This window comes from Cynocephalus volans, chromosome 8 (assembly GCF_027409185.1).
Source record: "Cynocephalus volans isolate mCynVol1 chromosome 8, mCynVol1.pri, whole genome shotgun sequence".
In the NCBI taxonomy this organism is placed as follows: domain Eukaryota; kingdom Metazoa; phylum Chordata; class Mammalia; order Dermoptera; family Cynocephalidae; genus Cynocephalus; species Cynocephalus volans.
Window position 1 is genome coordinate 68,717,900 of NC_084467.1, and position 16,793 is coordinate 68,734,692.

Genomic DNA, 16,793 nt, shown 5'->3' on the forward strand with positions numbered 1-16,793 from the left:
CCTCCATACCCTTCAGTGTTTCTGTTGGGGTCTCTGTTCTAGTTCGAGCCCTCCCATCACCATGCACTCAGCTAGTTGGTGTCCCAGCACGTCAGCCTTGGACCAAGTAAGGTGTTTCAGTTTCTGAATTTACCAAGTGATAATGCAATCATCTGGAAAAATAATGAGGTAGTATCCTGAGATACTAGCATTCAAGATTAAGGTTATACAAATTTTTATATTCAGACTCCAAATGTTATAAAAGAATACTAATTATCCCATCAAAGTAATGTTTTCAAACTGTTGTCTGGTTTACACTTTTGTTTCCATAACTTTTTACTAAAATGTGGAAGTGAGGCTTGCTGAATTTGATATCCTTCTCACTCTGGGTTACAGAGTTTAACCCCAGTAATGGTGGGTCTGACTATCCTAACTGGCTGTGGGCCTGGGTAGTCAAAATAGTTTCCACTATCCTCATCAGATCACTCCATGTCCCCCTTTTACTTAGTAATATAAAGAGAACCATAAAACATTGAAAAAGCATCCTGTCTTGAATGAGAAGAAACTGGCTTGGTCAAAATGAACGTGACTGCTATTTTGCAGCAAGATCCACACTAACTTCTCTTGCAGTCTCTCACTGGGCTTAGATGGCTTGAATCTAATAAATCTACTCTGTTTCCTCTCTCTTACAGGAAATGGCATTAGGTTTGCTTATTAAAAGACCTTCATTCAAATCCTGACTCTAACACTCATTAGCTCTGGGACCTTGGGTAATATCTCAAATAAGCTAACAAACAAAACCTAACTCAAAAGAGTTCTGTCTCATAACAAATGAGAAAATATATGTGAAGGTGTTTGGAATATTGCCTAGAATATACTAGGTATCTGATGTTATAATTGAAACATCGGGGCCAATGTTTGTGCTCGTATTGCATGTTTTACTGATAGCAGGAGCCCTGTCAATAAGTAGGTTTGGAGATACAGATTCATATTCATAAGAAGTGTCTTTTTTAGGTTGCCCTGTCATAGTAATCCCCAGTACTCTAAAAGAGAGAAGAAAAAACCCTTTCCCATTTTAATGAAAGCTAAATTGCTACTACGTAACTATTTGTCAGTCTAGAATTGATGGACCAGATTAAAATAATTGACCTACTTTCCCCATTACCAACCTATCACTTGACTTTATATTAGTAATTCAGTATCACTAAATGCAAACACATCATTAACAACCTTAAATCATTTGCTATTTTTTCTGTGATAAGGTTATGCTTATTTTTCATGCCTACAATTAACCAACGCAGCAGTATTTTATCATAATCTTCTTTCAAAACATGATCGTATATGATGGTTATCGTTCTTTTAATTATTATCGGTAACAGAGTTGTCTAATGTTTAACTCACAGACTTCAAAGAAAAGATAAAAATTCAATTGCTGGAAATAATTTACAAAGACAAAATTCAATTTTAATACTATTTAAAGCTAGAGGAATGTACAATTATCATAAATTACCCAAGACAAGTAGGACATAAAAAATTACAAGCAATAAACACTGCTCTAAAGCATATGGTAAAAGTGAAGGGATTCTTGGCTTCTGCACATTTGGCCTTGGGAGAGTCACTTGACTATGGGATATGTCAGTTTCCTCATTTGTGAAATGCTAGTCTGGAACTAGGTCTCTTAGCAGCTGGGCATCTGAAGTTCTGTTTTACTGTGGTTTCAAGGATAAGAAAAACATGCACAGTGCTAAGTCTCATCCAAAGCCTTCTGCATCAAAATTACTTTATCTGTGGAAAATGGTATTTGAATATGGACTAAAGGTAAAGAATTTTGCTTGGGTCATTTCTAGCCCTGAACTGGAGTCTTCCATTTTCTATTTATAGAGGTTCTTAATGACTATAATTACCAGACATGTCAAATTTAAGGTTTGACTAAAATTTCAAATCAGAAGCAATACACTACAAGGTGACAGAGTAATGTAAAAAGGGAATAGATTAATGGTTCTCTGTTTAAATTCCCTGAGGACTATCATAGTGCACAAGGAAAATTACTACAGGACTGGAGAAAAAAGGAATAGCTGCACTGCTTCTCAAGAAAGTTTAATCCTTAAGGACAACAAGTATTGGTGAGAAATAACATTTTTCCAGAGAATGAGTTTTTCACTGAATAATCCATCAAACAAAACAGGTAGAAACAGAGGGACTCAACAGTGGGTATTGGGTTTTAACGTAGTTATTGTGTTTACCGACTACTTCAAATAGCTAAAAAGGGATTTAACAAAAACTTAGGGCCATTCCACAGGATCTCAGTAGAAATGAGTACTGGGATAAAGTGCCTTAAATTAAAAATATACTACACCCCCTTAAAATGTTGACATTCAATCATTTTGGTGTGTGGTGTGTTTTGTGTCTGTAGTTCAGTTTTTTTCTAATACAGGAATTCTCTACTTGAAGGAACACGAACAAAGAAATATACCCCTTTGTGAACTGAGGGATGTTAAAAGTAAACATGATCAGATGAAAAGACAGATGTCTTCTAGAGACAAAAGACATTAGGGAATACAGAGCACAGTTAAAGTTGTATTAAATTATAATGATTAAGATGTTACAAGTTAGACTTCTTCACTAACTGGAACATTTCTACTAAAGCTTATAGACCTAGTTAATTAGAACTTAACTATTAGAAGTGAGATACACACATTATGTGACATTCTAAGACTAGCAACGAGAATATAGGCTTGAGAAGAACAAATAGTGAGGTCTATAGCACTGTAAGTTTTCTGGGCAGAATTTCATAGATTCCTTTTTCCTGAATACATTGTAAGTCTGTATTCCAATAAAAATTCTGCAATGTTAAAGATAAAATTATCATCCAACAGGAATAGCAATATTTTCTCATATTTAAAATCTTTCATACTCTTGCAAAGCTTGATCTACTGCATTTGCATGATTCAGATTTAACTGGTCTACCTGGTTAAGTACCCTTTTGAAGTAACAGTGGCTTTCTAGATGTAAGACTGATTCTACTCCTACATTTATCTTAAATGTGCAAATCTGAAGTTTAACTTCCCTTGGCTATGAAATGAGGAGAATATAATCTTCCCTGTTTACATATTATGGTGAATGTTGTGAAGCATAGGTACATGTGACTGGATGATTTCTTTGATACAGATATTTTACAGATAAAATTTCCTTGAGCATTGTTTCCTAACTTATGTGTTAATAACATCTCACTAGGCAACTAATCAAATCTCTCTTTTATCTAACTATGTAATGTAGAAGCAGGACCTTATTCCTGTCTATGTTGCATACATAGTCTTGAGTTCTAGTCCCATATCTACTCTTGGCTATATGATTAAACTCTCAGGGCCTCAGTTCATCTATTAATTTTGTAGATTATCAATCATAATTAATTATACTATTGATGGCAAATTGGATTTTTTTTAGAAACTATGATTGAGATGATTTAAAATTTATTTTAAAAGTTAATGTCTTTAGCTCCAGAGAATTTGCTTCTGAAAATTGTTCACCTGTTGAAGTTTCCAAATTACCTTTTTTTCTCAGACTGTAATCCAAATTCTATAGAATTTCATAAATCACATCCATGGCCAAATTACAATAGAAGGCTATTTTAAAAAAATCTTCCAGATACTCTCTTCAGATTCAGAATAAGTGAATAATCACCTAGGTATTGAATTAAAGTTATTATTCCTACAGAGGACATTTTAGCAAACCTGAGATGATTTTCTAATTAGGACTGTAGTGTTCAGAAAAACTTAATGTGGATATGAAGTATAATTAACTTGCATCCAGGCAGAAGTGAAACCACTAAAACAATTCTTTTCTAAGTAATAAGTGTCTGAAAAAATGCAGCATCCTTTGCAGAGTGTGTATTTATAAAAGCATAAATACCTTGTTATACAAATGATGATTTTCTTGAGTTAATACATTATTTTAAAGTGTACGTATTGATTATACTGTTTGCCACCATCTCATCTCATCTCATCTAATTCCTGCATTAGATCTCATGGCTCCATGAAAATTTTTTTTTTTGTTAACTGTTTGATTTTCTCAAAAAATATTTGCTATATTCTTAATACTCCATAGTAACTTATGCAACATTGGAGAAATAAAGGAATTAATAAAGTTTCTGAAAGTATTTAAAAACTAGGGTACAATCAGGGATTGGTAGAATTCGATACAGATATTAATCTCTGAGGTAAAAGAAGTAAGATATAGGTACAAATTTTAACTTAGATGATTGGACTTACCTATGCATATGGTTCCATCATTAGTGATAAACTTATCTTGGTTGCTGCTGGATCTGAAACCAGGTGCACACATACAGTAATAACTTCCCTCTGTATTTGTGCAGTTAGCATTTTCACCACAGGACTGGGTTAAATTTCCACACTCATTATCATCTGTGGACATATCAATTTAAAATGTTATTTGTATATAATTCACATGAATTTCTTCTATTTTCCATCAGTATTTGGGAATTTTGGCTGTTAAATAGTTTATGGCAATGCGTTTATTTCTCAGAAAACTTGAAGAATCCACATTCCACACTTTTCTTGTTCTCGTTTATTTTGTGAAACCTTCTTTGTAGTTGAAAAGGAAGACTTGATCTCTTACCTCAAAAGCACTGTATATAAATATTGAATCTATACTGGAATATTTTTCAATTTTTTATATGTAATTTAATTATAATAATGTCAATAAATATATGCTCACTTGTGAATTATAGTGCTCTTCACAATCAGTCAAAAGCATTCCATAATTTAAAGATCAAAAATTAAAAACTGGCATGCTCTTATCATGTACTATTTATTTTCATCATTTGTTCCCTAGAAAAATTTTGCAATTCTAGGTCTGCAATCCTTCATTTACTCATTAGTGCATTTGCTCACAACTATATACATTATGTTGTTCTACAGCACAGTACACAGTACACACACACACACACACACACACACACACACAAGGAATTATATCATGGTCCTTACCCTTATATTCTTACAATTTACCTGAAGAAATAAAAATTCAAAAGCCTTTTTTAAAAATCAGAAGACAGAATCATATTATCTGTCAAATAAATGAACTGGAAAATAAGTGCTTCTCAGAGGTCATCACAAAGGGCTGGAGAAGAATATTTTCCAGTGACACGAGACCCTGTTGTGGGTTCAATTGTGCCTCTCAAAAAGATATGTTAAACTCATCACATAAAATACTGTTTTCTGCTACTGTAATGTTTTCGGTTATGGTTTTAAAGTTGTTTCTTTCAATTGCCCATTTAAAGATGGTTATGATAACTATCTGTGAATCTGATGTTATTTAGAAATGGGACCTTTGCAGATGTAACCAAGTTAAAATGAGATCATACTGAATTAGGGTGGGCCGTAATCCAATGACTGGTGTCATTGGAGAGAAATGAGAGAAATTTATATATAGTGACAGAGGAGAAGGCTGTGTGAGGACAGAGGCAGGGACTGAGTGATGTAGCTGCAAGCCAAGGAATATGCCAAAGGTAGCTGGCAACCACTAGAAGATAGAAAGGGGCAAGGAAGGATTCTTTCCTAGACTATTTGGAAGGAGCATAGCCCCACTGACACTTTGATTGTAGACTTTTAGTCTCCAGAACTGTGAGAAAATAAATTTCTGTTGTGTTAAGTCACCAAGTTGGTCATAAGTTTTTACGACAGCCCCAGAAAACTGATAGACCCAAACTGGGCAATATAGGATAGGTACATAACAGTTAGATGGAGAGAAAGAGAGAAGGAAGAAAGCTAAAGGAAGACAAAGTGTTGGACAAAAGTGATGGCATAAGGGTGATGGAGAGATTTCTGAAGGTAGAGGAAGCCTCACTGGGGGGCACAGAGAGAAATCATAAGGGAATCATTGTAAAAACAAGGCAAGTTTGAAAAATGCCTTGAATTTTTACTCTTCATTTTAATCAAACCAAGTTTAATTTCTTTTTAAAGGGTGAGTTGTATAACATTTAATTCACTTACAGGCTATTGCATATATATAGTGATAAGTAAGATTTGGAGGATTTTCCAAATGCTTTATACGTATTAATTCCTTTAATGCTTACATAAGCTCTAGGAGGTAGGTATTATCCTTTTTAATTGATAAGAATAATGGAGCAGAGGTAGCCCAGGCCTCACACCTAAGACTTCTTTGCTGTTGTGGCATCAGGCCCCTTTTTACCTTACAAAAGGCACCTTCTCGGGAGGTTGAGTTGGAATCCTTAGTTCCCTTGAAAATTCAAGTTATTCTTGGGTCAGTAGGAGAGAGCAAAAGGGACGAGTTTTGAGCTTCCCCTAAAGGCCAGTGACTTTGAGACGTAAGAACATAGGTTGAGCTCCCCAAAGTTTTTATAAGCCAGGCAGGTAGCTGAAGTTTGACTCCACCAGGTGTTAGACAACAAAAGGTGATGTATCTTGTGACTCTGGGAAGTACACACCTAACCTAAGGGATTTTAAATTTAAAAAATTTGAAAATCATATTTAAAACACTTTATTCAGATTTAGCATTTGGCCAGGCATTATATGGCCAATGGAGGTTGGAGAAATTGAGGAAAGTTGCTAAAAATATGACAATAAAGTAAGATAAATTGTGAATGCTTTTATAGAAATGCGGAAGAGTTAATATTTTATTGATATGTATGTATTTAATTTATTCTGTATAAATGAATATGAATATATTATTCAACTTTATATGGCTATATAAACATATATAGCCATATGCTCAGAAAGCATACATATATGTCTATGTATGCATACAATAGAAATTAAACTAGTTCATGAAAATTAACTGAGAGTGGCTCAGAAATTGAACACAGGCACCTAAATTAAGTGCCTAAATTCTTTAAATTTCAAGTTAAAGAAAAATATTTCACCCACATTGGGTTTGATTCAATCATTCAGTGACTCAAATATTCATAGAGTTCCTAGTTCCCAAATGTGAATCTGTCTATACTGGGAAATAAGTGGAAATTAATCAAAAAGTCAGGATCTGTGCCCTGCTGTCAGAGATCACATTCTAAAGGTAAGTTAACAGAGAAGCATATAATTGAGTTTTTATTAAAATAAAAGTTTTCATTTTTATCTCTAAATTTGAGTCCCTTCACAGCATACTGGGAGAAGTTTATATTAAACTTTAAAAGAAATTGTGCTCTCATATCAGTTATTGGTAATATAGAGAAGAATGAGGATCGTATCCCTTGTGGGATATATCTGCAAAGATGATATGCAAAAATACAGAGAAAAAGGGCTCACTAGGTCTGAGGTGATGGTCAGAGTCCAAATAAAATGAACTGTGTTATATCACCAAACTGATTGTGTTTCTAAAAATAAATTAACACACCAACATGTTATTTGACTTCGACATATTTTTATTAGTCTTGGATAACATATTAAAAGGCAGAAAAAAAACAAAAGTTGACATTGATTTTTGTGTCTCTTCCTACTGTAAGCTTTTGAGACTGTGACCTCTTAGCTTCCTCACCAAGAATTTAGAAATAAAAATGTTTCCTTATCTACCTCCAAATCTTCTAAACTGGATATGTAATGTGGACAAATTCCCTAATGGTCCAACCCTTATCTGAAAGTAACCTCCTCTCTTCCCTCAAGATAGTGGAGACAGGCAAAAAATTACCTTTGTGAAGTAATATATAAATATGAATTATTTAAATTGCCTGAAACTTTCTGGTGTTCAGCTTCATTATAATTAATCTTCAAGGAGAAATTTCTTTGGATGGGTATAACATAGGACAATAAAAGCCTGCTTCTTTTGTGCTCTTATTTCTGGTGTTCAAATCAATTTATCAGTTATATTACCCACTGTCTGTAACTCCATATTTAATCCTTTTTGTGGATGATAAAATAAATAGATTAAGATGTCCCTTGAAAAATTCACTATAATAGAGTTTCATTGAAAACACATTTTAAAATGTTATTAAAAAGGAGAAATACTAATATGGAGAAATATTTGGCATTGTCTCAGCAAAAATTCTTCCCGGCTCATCGCTAACATGCTGCATCAAGCATTGTGAGACCAAAGGCATGCACACAGCCTCTAAGAAAGGGATCCGTGGCTACTGGAGCAGATGTGCCAAGATCTAAATTATAAGACTGTAGCGTGTGTAATAGATAAAAGAGTCACTTAATAGTATAGTGTTAACTCAGAGAGGGTAATGGTTTCCTCAGGTTGTTTGCAGAATACAAGGGTGAAGATTATTCACAGGGAAGGCTTAGAAGAGAAAGTAATGCTTGAGCCAGGCACTCAAGAATTTAGACAAACGAAAGGGGCCCCAACAATCCATTCAAGCAAAGGAAAGAGTTGACCCAAATGCCCAGAGACCTGCAGAAGCAGCATAATTTAGAGGATAATTATATTGTTGAAACTAAGTATGTGGGTAGAGGCTGTAAGGCAAAGAAAGATCAGTGCAGGGAGGCATGACCAAAACAGAAAAGTTTGCCAAGAATTTGAAAGTATATTCAGTGGGTAAAGGATGACCATGACAGATTTTATGTAGTGGAGAAATCAGCTTGGATTTGAGTTTCAAAACAGTTTGTGAAATGCAAAGAAAACTGGCTAAAATCCAGGTAGAACACTTGAGATCCATGTATAAGACTTGAGGAACTCACCAAAGAAGAGTCAAGAAGAAAGAGGTAGGCTATATTTCAGAATATTCAGGTGTTAAAAGTAAGTGATCTGAGGAAGAGGAAGGGAAGTAGGTAGGATTAAACTAGATTGGCCATGCATTGAAAATTGTGTCATCTCGGTGATGGCTACATGTAGATTTTTGTATTATTATTTTTATTTGTGTGTATTTGAAATTTTTTCACAATAAAATAATGTTGAAAATATCAGGAGGGCTTAGAGATTAATTAGATATTTGAGTTGGCTGGGGAGGGAGGTGAGGCAAAGACAACTCCCAGGTACTGACTTGGAGGGATTTGGTGGATAAACTGATCCACTTACCAGGACAGGAAGAAGCAGAGGAGCAGCTTGCATCCAGGTTAAGGTAGTGAGCTCACTTTTGCGCATGAAGAAATTGAGGTGCTTTGATTGACTGAAGAAACTCAGACAGGAATATAAACAGCAGGATAGTCAACCATGTGGCCACAGATGGTCTAATCAGAAGGGAGAGCTCAAGACTCCCTTCTTCTCTTGAGGAGCATGGGTCAGGTTCAAGAACATGGTGTTTACTAGGCTCCAGTGAAAGGGGCAAGCCTGCTGTTTGCATTTCTCTGCAGACAGATCCTCATCCTCACCTTCTCACTCCCGTTTCTATCTCAGTTTAAATGAACATGGCTGTGGACATTATTGCACTCTTGTTTTGTCTCCCCTCCCTCCTTTTGTTTCTATTCTTTGTATGTTTTTCCTCGAATTTGCCTCTTCTCACTCACTAACTGATAAAGTCCAGAGGACTGAGGCTAGGATGCAAGGTTAGAGTAAAAGGACCAAGGAAGCCCCTTCACCTATTTTTGGTCAGCATTGACCAGAGGAAACCTTGGAGTTCCACACGGTTCAGCCTAGCTCGCCAGAAAATCACACAGGGGTCTAAAATTATAATCAGATGTATATGTCTGAAATATCCTCTCTCAATATATTTTTGGGTAGCTTGTTCCTGTGGTTGGTGGTTAGGTACTCATTTAGCGGTCTTGGGCTCATATAAACAAATAATAATTTACACATACTAATCTGAAAGAAGAGAGGAAACGTTTTTTTCAGGCACTCAGCTAAATGGCACATTTTATTTTACTTAATCATTGCAATAACACAATGATTGATATTATCTCCACTTATGAGGGAACTAAAGCTCAGACGGATTAAAGTAGTGTAGAGAGAGAATCTGGTGGAAACAGTTTTTGTACTTAAAACTGCCTGGTTCCAAAGACCAAGTCATTTTTTTTTTGCATTGTAGAGTGAAGTGTACTTTACCATAGAGTGTGCTTCTAAAGAAGACACAAATAGTGGGCATGTAATTCTCCAAATTCAAGAGTGATTTTGAGTGCTCTCATAATGGCACATTTTAGGCAACAAATCATATGATTATATTACTTTCTGTGTATAATATAACACAATTTTACTGGTTTTGTAAGACAATGGTATTCCAGAATCTGAACAATATTTTAGTTCATATTCCATTTTTCAATCTATTGACCACAGATGAAGAGAAATAATTAAAAAAAAAAAAAAGAAAGAAAAAATATTCCCCTCTGTTTTCTTAGCACTTGAGAGATTATTGACTGGGCTCCAATTGATTATAACAACTTGAAAGCCATGGAACTTCAGCAGCAGCACCACTCTTGTACGCATTTTCCCTCTGGACATGATTGCCAGTATTGCTCTGTAAATTTGAACACTGAACAGACTATAACAGTTATGTGATTCCTTGTGAAACAGGCCCTCTGTGTCAAAGGTGGAACGACACAGAGAGCTCCCCTCCTGCCCCGTTTCTCCCGGATGCAGCCTGCTCGTTTGTTTTTAATAGCACTGAAAATTCTCTTCTTATACCTAGTATTCTGTAGAAAAATCATCATTTTTAGCCTTCTCAGCTATGGACTTCCTATGGACTTTGTATTTTTCTCATGAATACCAAGGTAAACATAGGTAAGAAGATATGGGGGAAGAAAAATTCAGCAGAGGGAAAGGAAAAAAACTACAGTGAAGCTAGAAATGGCTGCAGTCAGTCCAGAGAAGTAACAGAGTTATTGTTTCCTCACTGGAATGCATGTCATTGCCATCCTCTGTATAAACAAGAAAAGGTACCAGAGGGAAGATGCAGAATTACATCTTTCTCCCACTCTGGAAATTATTTTTTGCACCTAAATCTCTAAGTTCAGGCCAGAACGAGAGCATGGCACACATAAGCTATCTCTCTGCACATATATACTCACGTATAGAGAATTGTTAATTAACAGGAAAGATAAAAACATAAATCCAATACTGAAGATACACATCCCACTTTTCCATTGTTGACTATAAAGCACAAGCATAAACTTATTCTTCCTTGACTACGGATTTAAATAACTCCAATTTATTAAAGGAAAAGTCAGATATATCAAGTTAAAAATGTTACAATTTTTTCAAGGTGAACAAAGTAGAAGTACATAAGAATAAGTATTTATCATTTTTTTAAAAATTTCTTTTGTGGAAATATGTTTTTTAAGCTGTTTGAAACAGCAAGTATCATTTCAAGATTTTTTGAAAGGAAAAATGCAGCCTTTGACTATGGATTAGATTTTGAAAAGGATGTGCAAGCCAGGAAAAATCCAAACAATACATGTATAGAATGTTCTTTGCTGCTGTTTTTGCATTTAGTTATTTTCTGAGGTAAATGTAACATTTAGAAAAATGTTCCTGTTTTATGCTACTATCATTTTTTGGTCCTCTCTTTGTCAGAACTATTAATACACACATGTTAGAAAAAACAAGCAGAACTAAGTATAAATAGAGGAATCAAATGCAAGGAAAAGAAGCAATCTTATTTTTCTGCACACTGGAAACTGCTTTTCTTGCTCATGGGAGAGACTAGGACAAAATCCTGACACATTTATTTCAAACTATGAATCAACGATTCTGAATTTTTTTTTTTTGTTTCATTGTATCTATCAACTGCAGGAGTAAAGATGAGTAATACTCTTAAAATCTCTCTGTGACTTAAATAATGCTTTTGAGAAAGCTAGTTTTATTGACTTTTGTTTCTAATCATTGAAGTAATACGTATTCAATGGGGAAAATCAAGTCATTGATAGAATGATCTTACAAGCTCTCAGTTGCAAAAAAAGTTGCTAGTTCACAAAGGAAAATTACTTGGAATGGTATCAGATTCACATTAACATCATTGAAAGACAGTGAAATAGCATGTATAAGTCACTGAGATAAAACAACTGTGTCCCTGTAATTCTCTAGCCAGCTAAAGAAATCTTTCACTCATCAGGGTGAAAGACACATGTAGAAATGCAAGGATTCAGAATAGATCACCCATGCACTCTGCATAAAGGAAATATTCAAGATAGTGTTCTAAACAGATAATAATGAATTCAGATGACAGACCTCCATATAGGGGAAGATTAGATGAAGAGCTAAGAATGGTGGACAATAAACTCTGCAATATATAAATGCAAATGGATGATGACTGTGGGATTATGAACATGTAATGTAAGTGTTAAGATTCTAGTTAAATATATACTGAAAGGAGAAACTAATAAATAGTCTCAAAACTATTAAATCGTAGCGTTTTATAGGGTTCATATTCCTTTGGTCAGGGTGAGGGTGGAGCACAGTGAGGAAGAAAAGCTCACTGGGGAAAGGCAGAGTTGTTCTCTAATTTTAGAAAATAACATAAATGTGGATTAGGGTATAGGTATCACGAATGAGAAATAGACTGGAAATTAGCAATTGAATATTCAGAAAAAACAGGACAAAATAATAAAAAGTAATCTGACAAAGTCAACCTTAAGAGGAAAAATGAAACTATAATTAAGAAAAAATAAAATAGCTAACATGAGATAATTTTGGTAGAATAAAAATATTAAATATATCAACAGCTATACTAAATATATAATATATTTTCCCCATTATAGGACAGCTTGTAAGATTACATTGCAAATAAAATTCAGCTATATAAATAAGAACACTTAGAGTTTAAATAAAAACAACTTTAAAAATAAATCAACGGACAAAGAAAATAGGGGTGACGCATGTACTATCAGAGTAGAATTTAAGGTTAAAGTCATTAAATGAGATCAAGAGGGATATCACAAAAAAGTTCAGCTTATGAAAAAAATTATAGTAGCTATAAATATGGAACCTAAAATAACATAGAGCCTAAAAGCTATAGAGAAATCATTTATGTGAAATTCAAAGGGAACTAGATGAAGGTGCAATTATAGACAACTGTTTTAATTTTCCTCTTTCTGACTCTGTTATATCCAATTTACTAAAAAATATACCATTATATCAACAGGTATCAAAAATATAATTACAGTTGGCTCTTGTAGTGGATTGAATCATGTCCCCCAAAACTCACTGAAGTTTTATGTATTAGAAACAGCACCCACCATGACTATTAAGAGGCTGGGCAGTACTATTATGGTAATTGAAAGGTGGAGCCTTGAGGAGGTGATTGGATTGTAGGACCGTGCAGTAGTGAATGGATTATAAATGGTGGTCAGGAGTGTGGTTCTGAGGGCTTTAAAAGAAGAGAGAGGAGAATCTCGTGGCTCTTTCTGCTCTCTCTGCTTCCACCATCTTGCAATGTGAGACCTTGGGTCACTGTCACCACCACCAGATGGACTTTGGACTTCCCAGCCTCAGAAACTGTAAGCAGTAAATTTTGTTTTCCTTTATAAATCATCCAGTTTCAGGTATTTTGTTATTAGCAACAAAAATGGACTAATACAGCCCTTCACGTCCACAGGTTTCACATCCATGGATTCAACCAAACGCAATCAAATGTATTTGGGAAAACAATGAAATAAAAAATAACAATGCAGCAATAAAAAATAATACAAATTTAAAAATACAGTAAACCAATTACTTACATAGCCTTTACATTGTATTAGGTATTATAAGCAATCTAGAGAGGATTTAAAGTATATGGAGGGAGGATGTGCAGAGGTTATACGCAACTACACCTTTTTGTATCAAGGACTCAAGCACCCAAGGATTTTGGTATCTGTGGGGGGTCCTAGAACCAACCCATTCATGGATATCCAGAAACGATAACTGTAATAAAATTCAACAGACAGGATAAAAATCTGTTTAATGTAATAAGGGATATTTAACAAAAACAACATAACTATTATTCTAAATGATGAAATGCTAATTTACATGGCCAAACTACTCCTTTGGAAACTTATAGGGATTTAATGATGTGTGAAATGTTTCTATTTTCCAATCGCTTTGCATTCAATGCCAATTTGACAGAAAAAATATGAGGTCTTGGTTTTATAATTATGTTTAGACCATTTATTTAAATATCAGTGAGGACGTGTACCTTTTCATATATTTATCTGCCTTTTATTTATGTTTTGCTAACTGGCTGTTTATATCTTTTGCTTAGGCATTATTAAGTTTCTTGTTAATTTGTAAGAGCTTTTTAAAAATTATCAACTATTGCCTCTCATGAGTAATATAGATGTCATCAAATTTAAAATTATTTTAAACTTTATTTGTGGCATAGTTTGCTTCCTTATTTACTTTCTAAGCTCCAGAGATCATTTTGCAGTCACATCTCACATTGTTTTCCTGTTTTTGATTTTGTATCATGTGTATAAAATATTCCCACCCCTGAAATTATAAAAATGTTTACTAGTATTTTTTAAATTACCTTTATTTTCTACCATAAAATCTTTAAATCATAGGCAATTCACTTCAGTGTACAATGTGAGGTACAGATCTGTTTCTCTTAAAATGAACAAGTTGTTTCGTCATTTATTGAATAATCATTCATTTCTTCTCTGATTTGAAATGTAACCTTTTTCATATTCAAAATATACTAATTTACTCAGACCAGTTTCTTTTAACCTAAACTAAGATTTTACTTCTTTCCACTTTGTTGCATTGTACAGCACTAAAAATTTATATAACTTTCCCAGCTGTTAGTTTAAATTCTGACAGATAGATGTCCTGTGTCTGAGTGATATCCCTTCCTGAAGCCTGCATTGGTTATGCCAACTGCACCTAGACTTGCACATTGTATTATCCATTCACAGAGATTTGACTGTGTTTTTATCTGAGAAAGAAATGGCAACAAATTCACAGCTTATTCCTCTATCAGCCAAGTTCATCTTGATGTTTGACTGATTACTATGTGCAAAATAGTATTTGTCTAATGTTCATAGCTATGTTACTTTTTTATTTTTGGTAAGGCAAGAGCCTAACACTCATTTGCAAATTTCTCTATTTAATTTAGCTTCTCCCTATTTTTCAAATCTTTCATGCTAAAATAGGTTGTCCCATATTATTTTTCACAGTGCATTATATGTAATAGTATTGCTGACCACACTGAATTCAATTACGTATTAATAGCATAAAAAGTTAACAAATTTTTTAAATTAAAATTACTTGATGTTTGAGAAAACAACACCAAAAACTAAAAGCCCTTTTAAATAATGCATAGGACAAAAAAAAAAAAAAAAAAGAAAGAAAGCAGAAATCAAAATCGAAATGTTGTATCATTCAGAAAGTAGATATGCATATATGATTCACTGAAAAAAATAGAAATAGCTAATAAATATTCATCCTTACTAAAAATAAAACCCTTCAAATCAAAGTAGCAAATGCAAGGCCGCTTATCAGCTATAAAATTGGCAAGGCATATTTAAAAATTATAATCAGTTTCTTGAAGCTATAGATTTGTTATTTTGTGATTAATAAGTATGGTCAAATTGGTTATGACACAATCCCACAGTCCGTCCACCATGTGCCGGTACAATGGGTTTTAAACCAAACTGAGTCATTTGGAAGAAAGAGCTAAGACACATGCGTATCATCCTTAACTAACGTCTTAGGCTAGTCATGCCTACACCCTGACCTTTTGCGAGGGTACTGCAAATAGCTCATGGAAAGATTCTATTATCCTTTAATTCTATTTCTCCACAAACTTTTTGAAGTACCCTCATACAATTGTTCATAATAGTCACATTTACCTCCTAGGTGGTGCAACAGTGCTTGGATTGTTGGACAGCCTGTTCCCATGACTTTTTTTCTTTTTTTTTTTTGTAATAGCAAGCAATTTACAGAAGTCATGAAATGCAGCTTGGATTTTCTTTGATTTTATTGGTCTAAACTCATTTTTTGTTACTTTAATATTTAAATTTATTTCTCATAGCTGTTCATGAAAGAATATGATAACGTTAGAAAATACTGAACCAGAGTCAGTATAATCAGAGCACTCTCATATCCTGCTAACAGAAGTAAAGACACCATTATATCAAGAGCCCTATAAATGGCCATATCCTTTTTTCCAGGAATCCCTCTTTAAGTGTTAATTCTAAGGTTCAGAGATCTGGCAAAACTTATAGACAAGAATATTCACAGAAGTAATATAATGTTAATAATAAGCAAGAGCCTAACTGCCCAATAAAAATATTTTTAATAATCTAAGAATATACAGCCATTCAAAATAATGCTTTGTAGAATACTGGATAACTTTAGATAATATCTACAGTTTAATAATTGAAACTTCCTGAAAAAACACAGAGGCGAATCCCACCCCCAATTGCTTACTGATTGGTTGAAATCTCTCTCATGTCTTTTAAGAAAGATGCTTATTTGGAGGCATATCCTCATATTAACTATTTCACTGAATGAAAAATGGTTTTTTTAAAAGGATCTGCATCATAATTTTTCTAAAATTATTAAATTTTATGAAACTATTCAGATGTCTAAGTATCCATGGTGGTTTATGATTTTATATATTATATGTTATAAATAATATCTAGCATTTAAAATTATCACACAAATACCATAATAAACATTTAAATTAGATAATTAAACATAATACATTAGAATTCTAACAACCATAGGCCTTTGAAATATACTATAAATCTGACAAAAAAATATGATTTCTTGCTCTTAAAACAATAATTACGGCCCTGACATCTTTATTGAGTGACCTAACATAATTATCCTGTATCGCAGACCACGTAGATTGTAGTATCAATTGTGACTGAGATGTGGAGTTAGGAAATTTGAGATATTGTTTTAGTTCTTCAACTTTACTGTGTGTTTTCTAGGGTAATAGTTCACAATTTTTTTGTTTTTGTTGTTTTTTTCTAACAGTAACCTTGCAA

At 33.8% G+C, this 16,793-nt stretch overlaps 1 protein-coding gene across 2 annotated transcripts in view; it reads right to left on the bottom strand.

Annotated features, from left to right (window-relative positions):
• The window catches only part of ADGRL4 (adhesion G protein-coupled receptor L4), a 109,259-nt gene that overhangs the window by 37,478 nt on the left and 54,988 nt on the right, over positions 1–16,793 (bottom strand). For both annotated transcript variants that reach the window (XM_063106098.1, XM_063106099.1), the window contains exon 3: positions 4,248–4,400. In XM_063106098.1, the coding sequence (XP_062962168.1) occupies positions 4,248–4,400 (153 nt within the window). The remainder of the gene's footprint in view (positions 1–4,247; positions 4,401–16,793) is intronic.